Genomic DNA, 17,271 nt, shown 5'->3' with positions numbered 1-17,271 from the left:
TGAACTGTCTCTTGAAACTAATAATGCAGGCCTCTCAATGACTATTTCAAAGTTACTGGTTTTAAAAACTAGCCTGAGGTCTCTTCAGAATTTTCTGCCAGCTGAAACAATCTTTTTTTCCTTTGTTTTCTGCCTCCTAGGAATGAGATGGAAAGACACTTCTTGGAGCTACTGCAGTTTAATATCAATGTTCCTGCCAGTGTTTATGCCAAATACTACTTCGATCTCCGCTCCCTAGCAGATGACAATAACCTGAGCTTTCTGCTGGAGCCTCTTAGTAAAGAGAGAGCACAGAAACTGGAGGTAATGGTCTGAGGTTGGCTGAGCAGGGGATTGTGTGTGTGTGTGTGCGTGTGTAGTAAGAGCATCTGTTGCTAATCATATTAAGTGGCGGTTAGAAAAACTAAAAAGCTTTTAGATTAGTGTATTACTATTACAGGCTAATTTAACCCCTTTATAACTACAGTTAGCGCTTTTAAAATCATACCTAGGCTAAACTAGTATCCTGAGGAAAGGAAGGGAACAGAGATCATGGAAGTCTAGCAGATCACTAAATAAAATGGATTTTTGGAACTGTAGTTCAGCTAGGCTACTGAAGATTGAAAGGATTAGTGTCATATGTAATGGATTGTCTGTCCTTCCCTGGTCACAGTCAGTATTCCAAGCACCTAGAGACAGTCACACTTGGACCTTTCTAAATACTACCAGCTGAAGGTTTCCCACTGCATCCCACTGCACAGCTGCTTTTAAATTTAGAGGGAGTGCTCTTACTGCTCTCATGGTTTAATAAACCATTTGTTAGGGGGGCAGCTGCAGAAATAGTATGTTTCTTTTCGCAATCTTTAGAACCTCACATTTCCAAAGAAATGTTGCGTTAAGACAAACTTTTGGGATAGCTGCTTCTTAGGAGTACTTCAGCATGTCCAGAGGAGTATAAATATAGATTACTGACCCTTTTTGCTAAATGGAGAAGGCTGCCCTGCTGCAAGTCCCCACAGCATTCCTTCATACGAAGGCTTGTTTTGAAGACCTTTTCCAGTGTCAGACTTTATTCCTTGTTGGTGAATATATATACGATACTTTGGAAATATCTAAACTACCTGGGTTCCCAGGCAAAATTTCTTGTTGGATCAGTGCAACCTTTCATCTGTCCGGGTTTAATTGATGACTGTGCATGTTGTTTTGTTGACCTTTCAACAAAGGCATTAATGCAGGCCCTGTGTACACTGATACCATAACCCCTTTCAAAAAGGGGTGTGCTATGGTATTCTTGTCTATTGTCCACCCCCAATAATTCTGCCAAGTGCCTTTTTTTTTTTTTTTTTTTTTTTATTTCATCCCAAAGTGGTTGAACTTTGGGAATAAGTGTGATCCCTCCTGGTCCTTTGGAATGATAGGTATGATATGTCTACAAATTCCTTTATTTAAAGTTAAGCAATGCAGCTCTTCTGCTTTGTCTCACCCTTGTTACTTGCACTTTAAGCTAACACTGTCACTAATTGTAAATGTGGTTGTAGGGCAGTTCATATTCCACAGGAAATTGTTTACTGAACTGCTCAGTGCCTATGGCATAAGTGGATGATTTACAGATTGTGAGCCTGTTTTGTTTCTTCTTTGCTAGCATTTGTGAGCTTGGTATTTAAAACCAGAGTAATTTTCAGCATGGTGTGTGATTTGCCATAACACACCTACTAACACACAGAGGGCATTTTGATTTCTAATTCTGAAACATGATAAATATTTAAACCATTTGCTAAACTTCTTTTTAATTCTACCTTTCTGTTAGAAGCACATGAGAAGCTGATAGGAGCCCTTATGAAGCAGTGAATTAGTATTCCAGGGACTGAAAACTGATTTACAACATGTGGGTGACTGGGGCTAAATATGTCAACACAGGTTGCCTTATGATTGATGTGCTAGCATTAGAACAGGATGGAGAGTCTGTCTGGTCTTGCACTGGGAGCTCATACAGCCAGTGTCTCAAAGAATGCCACTCTTGAGCCAAATGCATGCCTCCAGAAGGTCGGCAGAAATAAATGTAAATAATTATTTTAAAATACACTTAAGAGTTTATTCATGCTCAGAGTGCTTTTCACCTTTTGAACTTCCAGAACACTTGGCTGTGCTGAATGGGTTCTGCCTTAAAGGGAAGGTGTAGGCTTGTAGCTTATTGCAGGACTCTGAAAGTTCATCTGGTGCTAGATGGTAAATAATTAATGGAAGTAAATGTTCAGAACTGAAATTCAGTTCAGCCTTTTATTACTGGCATCCTTACTTGTTTGCATTGATCATGTCTGAAAGCTTCAATCAGAAATAGACTTTATGGGGAGGATACACGTTATTTTCTGGACAATTTTGTTACTAGAATTGAAATAATTTGGCTTGATACTAGAAAAGCTGCACTGGACTAAAAGCTGCTTGAAATAGCAGAGAAGAGGTAAGCCAGTAAGTGGCTGAAAAAGCCATTAAATATTAAGTTGTCCACACGTGCTGGTATTTAATAGCTGTGTTAGTGCCATGGCTATTGCTGTGCCATTGAGCAGTGGGCTGCCTTCCCTTCTTGACCTGATCACATGAGTGATCTTGGGAAGAGCAGCTTGGGGAAGAAGGTGTAGAGAAAGTAAGGGCAAAACTAGAGGTCCTAGTACAGCTTTGTTTTCACTGAGTGGCCAAGGGCAAGGTACTTGAGGAAGTGCAGAAACCATTTTAGCTTGAGCCTTTTCTCTCATAAATGAGAAAATTTTGCTATATGCATTTTTGTGCTGTTAAAAACCTAAACACTAGACCTAGCTACTGTGTGCACTTCTGTACATAACTTGCACAAACTTGTAAGTCTGAAATGAATCCAAGTTTGCCATTAGGTAATGAGACTGGCAGATGAATGAAGATACTCAGATATGGAAACCACTCACCTTTCTAATGTCTTAATTCCAGATGGATAGGATTCTTGTTAGCATGGGGAGGGACCCCCTCAATGTTTTCCCTCCAAAGTAGTTCTTATTTACTGTCATTCTTGGTTTAAAAAAAAAAAATCACAGCTACAGGGTGCCTGCTGTGTTGGTATGACACTTGTAAAAGCTTCCTTGAAATGTTCCAGTTTTTCTAATGTGTATTTTTGTTTCTGTTTCTGAACATGATACCTAGGCTATCTCCCGGCTGTGTGAAGATAAATACAAAGACTTGTCAAAAGCTGCTATGAGACGTTCTTTCAGTGCTGATAATTTAGTTGGTATCCGCCGTTCTAATGCCATCCTCTCCTGAGGAGAGAGAAAGGTGCAGCACCATGAACCAGCATCCATATCAATCGGAGGAATACCACCACTCCATGCACACAAGCCAGCGGTGATGGTGTCTTCCAGCAAAAGGAGGAGAGGAGGGGTAAAATTAGCCAAGGGAGCCCAGAGCTTGAGGAGCATACTTGGTGCAAAAGACAAGACCTTTATCAAATCAACTCTCTCCTCCTTTTAATTTATCCAGAGGTGCAAAAACAAACTTCTCTCCATCTTTTTCCCACAGATGTTTGCTTACTATGTAGGCCTATAGCTGTGAACTCTTGAGGTTTTTAATAATAAGTAGTTTTAAATTTTAGAAGTTAAACACTAACCACATGACTATAGTTACAATGTTCTTCCCTCCTCTCCCCTGTCATCCAGAGTCTCACTGCATTTGTATTTCAGGCAAATGCAGTGTTAACAAAAACAAAACAGAAAATGGGACTCTTTAAAGTATAAAGCCACTCTGGAGCTGAAAACAATAGCATAGACATGTGTTGATGGTTTTTTCCCTGGTTTGGCTACTAAAAGCTGCTATTATTGGTGATCTGTTCGTAACCAAGAAGCTGCACAGCAGGAAGGAATCCCAGCTCTGCACCAACTTCACTCCAGTAGAGATTGTCAAAAGACTTTGAATGTTTTGTCTGGGGGCAGAGAGATGGTTTTATGTATTGTTAAAATATATAGGGTCCATGCTGCATTTCTTGTGAATTATGGTGCTTCTCTCACTTTCTAATACTTATTATTGCTCCGGAAGAGACGCAATCTGTATATTTTTTCTGAGGCATTGAATGAGAAAGTTGGTCTGGAAACATCATCACCATCCCAAACAGTGTAGCAATCCAGTGGTAAATGGCATGTGTGCAGCACTGCTTCTCGAGTTCTACTGCAGATCTCTTGTGCTATATACAGTGGAGTTCCTAAAGCTGATATTGTGCATCCATCTGGCTCTCCTTGAGTATTTGTTTCTTGGGAGGAATTTATATTCATAACGAGACAGTAATGAGTTTGAGAATCCTGGACTACCTAACAGGGTAGATTTAAAAAAAAAAAAAAAAGTTCAATTTATAATTGTCAAAAATATTTCTTTAAAACTTTTTTCCCCCTAAAGTGAATTTTATCTTGTGCAACTGCTCTTGGGTTTTGTTCCTTCTGAGACTTTGGAATGGGACCTCACTATCAGGCTCTGAACCTGAACTCTAAACAGGATAAGTATTATTAGACTCTTCCTGTTACAAGTCTTTGTAATATCTTCCCTTCTTGGATCCAAATAGATTCTAGGCAGTTTGTCCTAGGAGCAGATCTCCCTCCAAATGGCATGGTTTCTGTGCACTTCCTCTTCCAGCCAAGGTCCAGAAACTTGCACTGAATAGCAAGTCCATATGCTTTTGAGAGTGGGGATGTCTGAGTGCAACCGGTTTGGCTGCACTCAACTGTTAAAATGATGCATAAAGTCTCTTGTGGTATGCAAATATGCCAGCCCCTGGCTCTCAAATCCATGGAACTTGGCACTTCAGGTATTGATCACAATTCAATTTTGAAAATAATGCTACATCTTCAGGTGGTTTTCCTTTCTCATGTTTGTATTAAAAGAAAAGCTAATAAACTCTATTTTAATTAAAGTTAAAGGTAAATGTGTGTTCTGTACAGTTGTCTGATTTCATTCCCCTCACAAGTATTTGGTGCTGTGCAGTTTCTTTCAAGTTACGGAAAAAGCGGGGGGGGCTGGGGGGAGGAATCAGTGGTGTGCATTAGAGCCTTCCCCTTTCCCCATACCAGCACCCTGTGTTCATTTTACTGCAGTTACTTGTGAACGTCTCTGGAGCCGGCAGCAGAGGTCATTTGGCAACTGTGAAGTGCTCAGTCTGCAGCATCGGGCAGGGTCCTGGCAGCTGGCTTCAGCTGAAGGAGTGGCAGGAGCCTTATGAAGCTGCCCAGCTATTCCCCTGCATCGCTTCCACTTGGAACTGGGCTCAGGCTGCTCCAGTAACTAATCACTGACAGTTTCTTTGCACATAAATGACCTTTAAGTAGGGTGAATCTGTCTGGAGGTGATTTTATGTTTTTAAGTCCTCCCTTGAGTGCTAAATTGGAAGCTACGAGTGACCAACTCCTGGATTGACTTGTGACCTAATTGCTAATGAGCTTTTCTTTCCTTAGCACTGCCAGGTGCCTTCAACTTTGTGAGGTCAGTCTGGATTCACTTCACTGCGGGCTGGCACGTGGTTTCTGCAGATACAGCCATTCAGCTCCAAGGTGCGCAGGAGACTCATGGCAGGCCCTTTACCTTTTTGCCAAAGGAGATGAAGGCTCTTCCTGCTGATCTGTCTGGCAGGTAAATGACGACTCAAGCTGACAGCTGCTTCTGCATCCTGTCTTCCAGGAGACTGCTGCTTATAACTTAATTTTGTCTAGAGCCTTAACTGGCTCCAGTTTTTCTGTAGCTTAGCCCAGAGCACTTAGTCGATAGGATTTTGATCTGTTCAGCAGATACTAAATAGAGCTCAACTACTACATGACCTCTTAAGAGAGGGAGAACAGCAATTCCATTTAACATTTAACATTCTGGTCTATCTGAAAGAGAGCCTGGAAAACAAACCTACAGCATTTCTTAAATAAACAATAAGAAGTAAAACTTACAGAGCGCACTTGAGAGGAAGAACAGTGATACTGTTTCAGAGAGAATTCTATTTAGGTGGGTCTGCTGTGAGCTGAACTGGGGTGGGGTATAGATACCCTGTAACTTCCGCTATTCTTAATGTTGGCAGTTCTGTTCTTACAAAGGCAAAATAAAAATTAGAATCATAGTAGGATTAAAGTGAATGTTACCTACCTCTGCTCCTTCTGTTCACCTACAGGAATGACGTATCTTGTGACAGGAACGCTTGTTTCTTGCTACCCAACAGCTGAATAATATTTAATCTGTGGTGAGCTAACCTCTGGCTGCGTTCAGTTCCAGGGTAGTACTCCTCAAATGGTAGGAAAATAATTTGCTTAGACAGTAGCTACATCGTGGTCCATCAAGCATAATACAAGCATTGTGTGTTTGTTGTCCATATGGGGAGCAAATCACTATTTCTGGGCTACATTTGGCCCTTGGGATTCAGCAGGCCTCTACCTTTGTGTATGGAGACTGTGTATTTTGTTTCTAAGGGAATTTTATGAGAACTACTTCAGTGTGGGTTTGGCAGTTAAGAGGACAGGCACTTCAGGGATGGAATAAATGTCAAGAACATTGCTTCTGGATAAGAATATAGGCATCAAGACTAACCTGAGCAAGCAGAAGAGGCCACAAGAGCAATTGAGGTGAGAGCTTGCGCAGTGGAGCTGGCAGCCATGTGTGGGCAGCCCGCCCTGTTCAGAGCTCAGCACCGGGAGGGCTGCTGCCCTGTCCTGAGCTGCTGTTCCCGCAGAGCAATAGTGCAGCAGCAATGCTTAGGCCTGGCTTTCTCATAACATTCTCTGTAAAAAAGGCAATCACAACAAATGCAGTGTGACACTACAGAAGTGAATATAAGTGCACTGCTGTACTAATACATCCCCTCCCCACCCCCCCAAGTTTAATAGCTGAGGAATGCATGTGGCTGACCGTGGGTTTGTTTGCCATAGAAGTCTCAGGCTGCCTTTGTGGACAGGCATTGCTAGAAGAAACCACCACGTTGCCTACTGCTCCTGTGATATAAGAACCCCATTTGTGAGGACACATGCTCCCTGTGCTGTCAGGTACTGTCATTCCCCATACCACCAAGTAAGTGAACTTTTGCTGCATTTGCACTGTTCAACTCCAAAGGAAGCCAGTGACTACCTCAAGGGTAGCCTGAGTTTTCCAAATGGGGCATGGAATATGCGCTGTCAGGGTGGGCTCTGTGCTGCCATACAGGAGCAGAGTCCCGCAGGTGGCTCACCAACAGCTGCCTGTAGCAATGGCCCTTCCCTTGCTTGAAATGAAAACACTGTCTTGAGGTGGCAGTGGATGGCAGCTCTGCCAAACCTCTGTTTACTGAAGAGCTGAGGATGTGGAGGCTTCCTGGAATGTGAAGGTGGTAACGCTGCTGCCAATGGGGTGCTATTTCCAGAGGCAGGTGGTGGGTGTCTTCAGCTCCTCGCTCAGTCAGCCTCTGACTGTTCTGGCTGTACCTGAGCGCAGGGCGGGGAGCAGATCACCAGCACGGCGGGATCAGGTGAGTCAGGCTGCGCTGTCGGCTCTCCGTCAGTTTTATCGCTGGGCGCTGGAATGCTGCTTCCAGGTAAGAGATCCTATCTGGTGGGACCTGTGTGTGCCTACACACCTAACTAGATAGCAGAGTCCTGCACGATTAGTCACAGCGCAGCCAGCTTAACCCCTTGCTGTCCTCATGGAGTGCTCTTCCCAACACAGGAGAGTACACAGCAGGTGGCAACACGGATGCTTAAATCAGTATGCAACATCCTACTTGCCTAAGAGCTGTCATCCCTTTGGCCTGGCACGAACCAAAGGGCAACTCTTCAGCACCTGATCTCAGTGCGGGGTGAGGCACTGATACTGAGCAAACTGCAGAACACCAATAAAAGTTGATCGTTAACCCTCTGCCACCGCTGAGGTGTGACCTTGGACCGTCAGGGAAATGCTGTCAGTGAGGCCGTGGGCACCTGCTGCCGGCACCTGCTGCCAGCACAGCAGCCCTGAGGCCCAGACCAGAGCCAGGCTGCTGCCACCGGGTTGGGACTCACCGTGCCTTTTTGGGTGCCTCCATTCCAGCACTGCTGGTGTGTGACAGCCCCATGCCGAGGGCAGAGCTGCGTGGGGTTCAGCACGCCTAGCAGGTGAGTCTCACACCGTGCCAGCGTAATTGCCTCACAAGTCCCATATGATCCCTGCTGATAAGAGACCGACACAGCCCTCTGGTACACTCCTCCTCCTTCCCCACAGTAAGGTTTTGTGGTAATTATTAGTCTAGCAGAAGCAAAGAAAACAACACACATTTTTTTCCTCATAAATAACTAATCTCTATACTTCTCTTTGAATAAAACTTCTTCAGCTTTTCACAAAATATAATACAGTTATTTTAACAAAGTTGAACATCAGTAACTGAAGACGCAAAACCAAGATGTAAATTACCTACAGCATATAGGGCATAAGACAATGTTCCTTCTCTCCTGCCTGCAATTTGTTGCTGAGAAGCCAGGTTCAAATACAAGTTGACTATATTAACCTGCCATTAGTCTTGCATTTTTCAACAGGCAACAGTTTGCAGCTAACCGTGAAATTTTCTTTTTTTTTTTTTAAAGATTTACATAGTCAGTTACACTTTAAAAAAAACAAAACACAACCTTTGACATGTTTTTGTTCATTGTATTGCATGGTGTGTGTTTAGCTGTATCTACAAAAGGCACTATAGAAAGAGACAAGTCCAGTGAGGCGTGGATTGGATCAAGTTAGAATTATTTAATGCCCGGGATTACAACATGAGCCTACCCACAGCATCTCTGCACCTGACCTGCCCCGCTGCTGAGAACACACCTGTCCCAAACCCGTATCAAAGTTCACTACGGCTCCTCTATGTACAAAACAGGCTATAATACAACTATTTACAGTTTGTAACAGAACATGGTGCAATTCTGTCCAAGCTGAAGTACTGCAACGTGCTGGAGAGAGCCAGCCCTCTGTCGTAAGAGTGCTGATACCTGCATCTAAAAAGTTTCTGCAGAGTACTCCAGCCCTGTGCCACCAGCTGCTCTCTACAGTGCCACAGGGACACGCATGCAGCGTCTTGGCAGTGCCTCTATCAGTAGATGTGCCATTTGAGAGGCCCCTCGCTTCCCGGGCTTTGGTTTTAAAATGAGGTGGAGAGCTCCTTGACTGAGGTGGTCTGAGGGTGTCAAGAACAACCTCAGACCCACGCTGTCCCACAGGAGCAAAGCCAGCTGCTTTTCTCCTGTGCTTGAGCGGCCAGGTCACAGTGCCACGCTTGAAAGAGGGCAAAAAGAACTCGAGTAATCACTGGGAGGTTACGTACATGACCGCTGTTTAGGGCAGGGGGAAAAGAATCACCAATCCCTCAGGTGCTTTCACGGGGGGACTGAAGCCAGCCACAGACACCTCTCATCCCCTGCTGCCTCTGGAGCTCCCCCAGCCTCACCACTGTTCCGTGAGGTTGACACAGGGCCCCTCAGCGTCCTACTTATTGAAGCCCTACCGTCATGGTGGCTTAATGCCATGCACTGCTTCTGTCAGTGCCCTGCTCCTGCCAAACCCCAGGGAAGCAAAAAAGGTTTGTGGAGCTGGGGGGAAAGGAGTATGAGTGCTCTGCTGAGCTTTCCTAAGTGAACTGGTAACTCCTGAACCTGGTGCTGTCTCTGACAGAGGCATAGCTTTCAAATAAGCAGCAAGAAGAGCTGAAATCGGCTGGCTGCTAGAGGACCCAGCTGTTTCTCAAGACAGACGACTGTCTGCCTCGGAAAACCCCCATGCACACACAACCCAGTTCAGAAACGCAACCGCCCCGGCACGGCCGGCTCTGCCACGCTCAGCCGCTGCGCTGCGTGCCCGGGCGGGCAGGCAGGGTGCTGGGGCCCCCGCCTCAGCCCAGGCAGCCTGCACAGCGCCAGGGAGACGCCAGAAACTCGCCCCAACGCAGAGGCGCGGAGCAGCGCCCACCCTTCCCACAGCACCGGAGCCAGTGTGGCCCCAGCACCAGCCCTGCCCGTGGAGCCAGCACGCACCCATGCAGAGAAAGGGACCCTGGGGTCACTTGGCCCCTGGCTGCGTGGCAGCAAGCCGGGCCCTGTCCCTGCCCATCCCGGAGGCCAGGTGGCAGGTCCTCGCTGAGCCCTGTTCTACCTCTGCCTGTGTAACCCCCAGCCTGTGCAGCGCCCTCCCTCTCCTCCTGACACAGAGCCCTGCTCCCATTCTGCTGCCCACGCCCCGCACCAGGGGCCCCCAGCCCTCTCTGCCATGACACAGCTGTGCCCGGGGATGCAGGCGCAGCAGGGCGGGGGTCACCCCTCTCCCCCCCAGCCAGCTCTCCCGGCTCCAGCAAGAGGCTCAGTGCCAGTGCCAGTCATTGCCTGGGCACAGGGGCCACTGCCAGCCCTGCCTGCTCCAGCTCTGCCCCACGCCCTGGTACCAGCACAACCTGCCCTGAGGCCGCAGGGCTACCTGCCCCTGCCCGGGGCTGGGGCTGCTCCGTGCCCCGCGGGCACACGTGCTCGGTCCTGGGCAGCTCCGCTGCGGCGGGGCTGGGGACACGGGGGTGGCTGTGCCACCACTCCCTCTTCTGTGGCACGGGGTCTTTGCAACCCTCCGTGGCTGGGGTCACCGAGGCTCCCTCCGGTCACACATGGGACAGTGGGACCTGCTTGTGGTAGGAGGCCATGCTGGGCAGCACCGTCCTGCCTGCCAGCGCCGGGCTGGCCTCGCCGTATGCGGCGGCACCCACGGGCTTCCTGGGCCTGCAGCAGCGGGCTGTGAAGCGCCTCCAAGACTCGAGCGTTTTGCCAGACCAGATCCAGACGCCAGAGGTGATGCCCACCACAAGGCACATGAAGTACTTGAGCATGAAGACAGCGTAGTCGGGCTTGGGGCGGTGGGGGTCCCCTGGGCAGGAGCAGTTCTGCGCCCGCTCCCACGCCTCCCGGTTGTGCTGCTCGTAGATGTAGCAGGCGATGACGATGGTGGCAGGCACGGTGTAGAGCACAGTGAAGATGCCGATGCGGATCATCAGCTTCTCCAGCTTGTCGGTCTTGGTGCCACCCTGCTTGATCACGCTGCGGATGCGGAACAGCGAGACGAAGCCGGCCAGCAGGAAGAGGCTGCCAGTGAACAGATAAACCACCAGCGGTGCCAGCACGAAGCCCCGCAGGTTCTCCAGGCTCTGGTTGCCCACATAGCAAACCCCAGCCACTGGATCACCGTCCACAGAGCTGAGTGCCAGCACAGCTATGGACTTGGCGCTGGGGATGAGCCAGGCAGCCAGGTGGAAGTACTGCGCGTAGCTAGCGATGGCCTCGTTGCCCCACTTCATGCCGGCAGCCAGGAACCAGGTGAGGGACAGGATGACCCACCAGATGGAGCTGGCCATGCCGAAGAAGTAGAGGAGAAGGAAGACCACAGTGCAGAGTGCGGGGCCCGTGGTCTCGTAGTGGATGTGGTGGTGCTCGGGGTTGCAAGCCACGTTGGCGTGCCCTGCCACCAGCCGCACGATGTAGCCCACAGAGACAAAGAGGTAGCACGCGGAGAGGAAGATGATGGGGCGCTCAGGGTACTTGAAACGCTCCATGTCAATGAGGAAGGTGGCCACGGTGGTGGAGGTGGACAGGAAGCAGAGGATGGACCAGAGGCCAATCCAGAAGGTGGCGAAGGTCTTCTCGTCCTGGGTGAAGTAGGGCTGGTAGCAGGGCATGGCGCAGTTGGCCACCTGCCCCGTCCTTACGCGGTTGTACAGCGGATGGGACTCCTTGGAGATGGGGATCAGCGGCGCTTTGCACTTGCAAGTCTGCCCGCACTCCGTCCCCGCGGGGCGCTGCCCACTGAGCGGCGTCAGGTTTTTGGCTGCGTCCTTGGCCGGGCGCGTGGGCTTCCCGAAGAAAGGCGGCAAGGTGGTGGCCTCCGTGTGGTTGTAGCCCATGCAGAGCACCTCGGTGTCCCCCAGCACCGGCAGGCTGTCGCAGCTCATCCTCTCGGGCCAGGCGAAGCCGTACTGCTGCATGATGGGCGAGCAGCCCGCCTTGGCCCGCTCGCAGACGGAGCGGCAGGGGGGCAGCGGCTTGGTGTAGTCAGGCAGGCAGATGGGGGTGTACATGCTGCAGAGGAAGAAGCGCAGGTCCGGGGAGCACTGGATCTCCACCAGCGGCCAGAACTGGTGCACCTCCAGCCCGGCCTCGTCCTGCGTGTCGTGGTTGAACTGGTTGGGCATGTAGGTGAGGTTGTAGCCGATGCCCTTGCACATCGGCACCGTGATCTCCTGGCACACCAGCGCCTTGGAAGCGGCGCGCCCCGCCGCCGGCAGCCCCAGCAGCAGCGGCAGCCCCAGCAGCAGCGGCGCCGGCAGAGCCCGGCCGCCCATCGCCGCCGCGCTCCCTACCGCCGCCGCATGCCCCGGGCGCCTGCCCCTGCCGCCGCCGCCGCGCCGAGAGCGGGGCCGGGAGCGGGGCCCCGCGGGACCGGGACCGGGACCGGCGCCGCCACCGCCGCCGCCGCCACCTGCGCTCTGGGGCGGCCGGGAGCCCCCGCGCCGCGCCGCGCCGCGGGCCCCGCCCAGGCCCCGCCCCGCCCCGCCCCGCCCCGCCCCGCCGGGCTCCCCGGGCCGCCCCCGGCCCCGCCGCCGCCACCGCCCCCGCCCCGCCGCGGCAGCGCCCCCCGGCGGGCCCCGGCCCCGCCGCCCCAGCGCAGCCCCGGGGCCGGGCGCGCTGCGGCTGCCGGCGGCACAGCGCCAGCCCCGGCCGCTACGCTGCGAGGGGCTCGGCCAGCTGCAGGCCGCGCACCGACACGCGCCGTGCCCACGCGTGCGTTTGGCGCTGTCCGCCTGGGAGCCGGACAGCTCGGTTTTTAAAACAGGCAGAAGCAAAGCTCGGCTGAGCCCCCTTGGCACTTGGCTTCACGCTGCAAGTTTTGGCAGCTCCGAAGCTGTGCGGCACGGCGCTGCCAGTCACGTGCCCCGCTGAACACAACTGCACATCCCTGTAGCAGGAGTCATAACTTTTAATTCTCCTCGACGATGAGTTTCTGTGAACTAGCAGCCCAGCAGAAAGCAATCACAGACAGTTTCATTACGGCTTTCAGTTGATTATCCAAATTACAGCTGAGAGCAGAGGGCAGCCTTTTTATTATCATCATTGCTGTACAATTAGAAAACGCTGATGAAGCTCCGCAAGAGCAGAAATTCTCAGTTTTGCTGGTATTTTTCATTTTTATAATCATTCCCTTGGGCAATATCTTGGTTTGATTTGACACACAATGAGTAACAGGTACGCAGGGGGGAAGGGAGAAGATAAGAAGGGGAAAATGGGGCAGCTCTTCATTTCAGCTAATCTATCAACCCTTGTAGCCTGGTTGAGGTTTCGCCTCGCCTCCAGATGTATCTAATTCTCAGAGCCTGGCTGTAAATAATGCTGCATTTGCTACACTGGGGACACATAAAATCCAATTAAGAGACAGGTAGACATCTGTTGGCTTGCTCTGTGCTTCTGTTTCCTTTTTGGTTTTATGAATATGTAGCAGAGCAACCAGAACAGGATTAAATATGGTGTAAGTGCAAGTACAGTTGATGGGCTTGTTATTCATCTCTACAGTACGGCGCGAGAGTACAGTGCAGTACGTGCATCCAGCACCATTAGTGACAGAAGCTGTGCCTGCACGAAACCTACTGTGCCAAATCCTGGAGACAAAAGAAAAAGTGTTTCTCACCCCTAAGACCTTTCTGCCATTGTTAATAAACTACAAATTATTAGGAAATTGCTTTACCTTTAATCCCTGTGCAGAGGCGTTCGTGAAGCTCCACCATGTCAGACAGGTCTGCTCGGATGCCTGGCCTGGCCCTGCTCATGGCTCCAGCCCGAAGGGCAGCGGCAGGGGCTGGCAGTGCGTGTCCTCACAGACGCCCCTTCCAATCATCATTGCATTTCCAGCTGAGATGAAGTGAAGTGGTTTCTGGTAGAAACAGAGTGAAAGAAGATGGTAAGTATTTCTGCTTTTGGTTCTTTCTCTGCTTTATTGTCAGCATTCACTGTTTACCGCTACCAACTACTTTTGTGAAGGATACCGTGACTTTTAAAACACTTCAGGGAAGGGCTGAGCGAGCTTCCTTGGCAAAGGCCAGCTGTTGCTCTTGCCCTTGTTGGAGAACCCAGCAGACATCTGCAAAAAGCCTTTCAGCCCAGGCTGCGGGCAGGGACAAAGCTGGGAGCAGCGACCTCACTGTACCCACGCCGGGCTGGAAGCACAGCCCTGCCGCAGGACCCGTGAGCCGACCCTGGCCCTCAACCCCTCTTGCTTGGTGCAGCAAATCCCGGTTTTGCCTGTGCTGCTGCCAAGTCCCAGGCTGCCAGGAGGGAGGTGACTCGGGGCTCCTGGTGCCGGCGGGCAGCCTGTCACTCACCCCAGCTGGAGGCCGTGCTAGCTCAGGCGCTGCTCGAATTAGCAGTGACCCCTGATAACCACGGCTTAGCGAGGGCTGCGGCGGCTTCCAGCCCTTTGCGTTCCCACCTGAGACACGAGGCCTTGGGCTGCCAGCACTGCAAGCCCTGGCTCCAAGACCGACCTGCCGGCCCCAAACCCAGAGCGGGGGCCCTATAAGGGACCACGGTCCCTGCCTGGGAGGGACCTGGCAGGCAGAGGCACAGGGTGATGCTCTGAGAGCAGGCAGGGCAGGTGGAGAATTGCTGCCAGCACGTGCAGCAGGACCCTGGCACCTGAGTCCTACCCAAGTGCAGAAGCAGCGGGGGGGCAGCATTTTCTCATGAGCTCAAATGATTTGAAAGCTGTCGGCTGGGGACAGGAATTCGGATTTAAATCACTTGAATGCTTTTCACCATGAGAGCCTTGCTAAACTTGAAAACCCTAACCTGCATCACTACTGTTTGTTTTTATATCTACCTGCACGATTACACATTGTAAAATACTGTGAGAAAACAAACCCATGCCAAATTGGAGTCATATTCAAGAAGCTACATGGCACTGGACACTTTCTGAGTGAATTAATGCAAAACCTGGTTTCTAACAGTGACACAGATTGTACCAACAGCTGATGAGAGTGCTCTGGTTTGTAAAATGCAACCAAAACTTCAGATAAGGAAGATTAATGTAAAATTGGCAAGAGCAGCTTACTTGAAGCTCATCTTGCTGGACTTGTCAACTATTACTTAATATTATTTATGTGAGCACATAAGAAGCACATGATTAGCTTTGTTGGTGTCCACAGGGACTGGGACCGGGGTCTGTGAGGCATGCTTGGCGCACAGAAGGGGTGTTCCTGTCCCAAGGTGCCACCACCACCACACACAGAAGGCAGAGGCAGGACTGGGGCCATGGCCCAAAGGGTCGGGGGTGCAAGGAAAGGTCCCTGCCACCCCGCAGCCCAGCCCCCAGCACCACAACCACACTGCTCTTCAAATCTCATGGCGATTCACACCATGCCAAGATGGGGAAGAGGCAGTGAACTTTACACTTGGTTTTCTCGGTGGGCATTTTGTAGCGTGAAACTTCTTTTTGAAACACATCGCACCATCCTTTGCCCTCCCCCTCAACTGCTTTATTTTTTTTTTCTTTTTTTTCTTTTTTTTTTTTAACACTGGCCTTTGAAAACAGTCCCCATAGAGAAGTTGACATGATAAATTAGTATGGCCCTGGCAAAGCCCTCACTCTTCATTGGGCAAATACTTATTTATGGACTTTCAAATTGTGCCGTATGTAACAACATGGTGAGTGACTTTCAAAAAACCTCTACCATTTATTGACCTCATAGTGCCTAATGGGTCCTTCAGAGCAATTAGGATTTATTGTGTTAGTGTCTATTGTGTATAGAGACCATTTCAAAAACATGTGTTATTTACCCAGAAGGCAGTAATGACTGTTTAAATACATAGTTAGACTGTTTCTGAAATGCTCGCCGCTCCATATATTGCAAAGCAGTTACTCCAAGTATTTTTTCAGAGTTAAATAATTTGCTCTGCTGGGATTTCCAAGCAGGGTGATTGTACTGCACACCATTTGCATGCTTATAGCTATAAATGCATCAAGCTCTCAGGAAAGACGCCAAAGGAGCAACCCCGAAGCATGAAATCTGGGATTTTTTCTTGACCAGGGGGCCAGCACTGGCCCCTCTAGTGGTCTGAGCAGCTCAGGCTGTTTCCCAGCTGAGAGCTGTGCATTTCCTGCAGACCACCAGAATTTTGCCCTGTCTGATCTGAATGTCCACCAAAGGAGACTTTAATAGCCATGAAGGTGTGGTTTCCACCATGGCACGTCTAACCCTCTACTTGCATGTGAGGTGGGACTGTCAACACTGTCCTGTAGCCTGCTGGGGGCTGGCACATGAAAATGCAAATGCTGGCTGTGGTGGTGCAGCACTGGTGCAGATTTGAGGAGCTGCTCCCTGGCAGGTGAGCAGGAGCAGGGCTTCACCCCCGGCAAAGATCAGCACTGGCTTACAGCAGCTTCAGCTCTGGCCACAGGAGTAAAACAAAACCTCAACTCATATGTGGGAGCTATTAAATGCTTTTGTTAAGTAATAATACAGACTAATTATTGCTTACCTTATCTTCAGACTAGTGCTGTTTTGATCATTGCCATCTCTAAACATGTTTCATTTTCCTGCCCTCTCCTTTGCTGTGAGATACCTTCAGTGTGAAACTGCTCAGAGCAGTTCAGCTTTGGCATAATGCTTTCTGTACCCTGCCTCAGGTCACAACCTTCAAAACCATTTCTATTTGCTTGCTCTATACTCAAATTTAAATAAACTTCATTACAGTTACGGACCTTTATTTTGGGGGCAAAAGTATTACTAGTCAGTTCTCTAATCTGTACGAGATGGACAGGTTATAGGAGGAACCTGTGGCTGAAAATGTAGCAAATAGTTCAGAGCTGGGATACAAGTTTGTAAAGGCCAAGGTGAAAATCCTCCAGAGAAAATGCTCCAGCAGCATGCACTGAAGCTGGCTAAAACTTGAAATTTCTGTTTTGTGGAAAATTCCAACATTAAAGAACAATGCAAAACATACTAGTTTGTGCCAAATAGGGCAAGCTGCCCGTACTTCTGAGAAATCCTGCAGCATCAGGAAAAGATAGGAGGTTTCCTGTCCCATCATGGAAAAGGTCTAAAAGCCCCCTGTCTGGGAAGCCTTGTGAGGACAGGACTGGAGGAGGTCCTGGAGCGGGGGACACGGAAATCCTGGGGTGCCAAGAGCTTGCCAGGAAAGAGGCAGACCTCAGCCAGGAGGCAGCGCGGTCCTGCACGCTTTCAGAGAGTCAGAACAGAAATGTTTCCAAGAGAACTGGCCCTTTACAAAGGAACTGCTGTTGGTA

General features: G+C 49.9%; 2 protein-coding genes across 2 annotated transcripts in view; one reads left to right on the top strand and one right to left on the bottom strand.

Moving 5' to 3' along the window:
- The window catches only part of CCNYL1 (cyclin Y like 1), a gene marked incomplete at its 5' end in the record, with an annotated part of 36,745 nt that extends 31,845 nt beyond the window's left edge, over positions 1-4,900 (top strand). Inside the window, 2 exon segments of the mRNA XM_084289060.1 lie at positions 141-303; positions 3,145-4,900. Of these exon segments, the coding sequence (XP_084145186.1) occupies positions 141-303; positions 3,145-3,261 (280 nt within the window). The 3' untranslated portion in view covers positions 3,262-4,900.
- A 5,685-nt stretch (positions 4,901-10,585) lies between these two features.
- Positions 10,586-12,316, bottom strand: FZD5 (frizzled class receptor 5; the record flags this gene model as incomplete). Its single annotated transcript, XM_084288980.1, has 1 exon — positions 10,586-12,316. One exon carries the CDS (start codon positions 12,314-12,316, stop codon positions 10,586-10,588), a length of 1,731 nt encoding a protein of 576 aa, XP_084145106.1.
- Between the last annotated feature and the right edge of the window lie 4,955 nt (positions 12,317-17,271).

The sequence above is a fragment of the Netta rufina genome (assembly GCF_964035555.1).
Source record: "Netta rufina genome assembly, chromosome: 6".
Classification (NCBI taxonomy): domain Eukaryota; kingdom Metazoa; phylum Chordata; class Aves; order Anseriformes; family Anatidae; genus Netta; species Netta rufina.
This window is presented reverse-complemented; position numbering and strand designations above follow the sequence as displayed.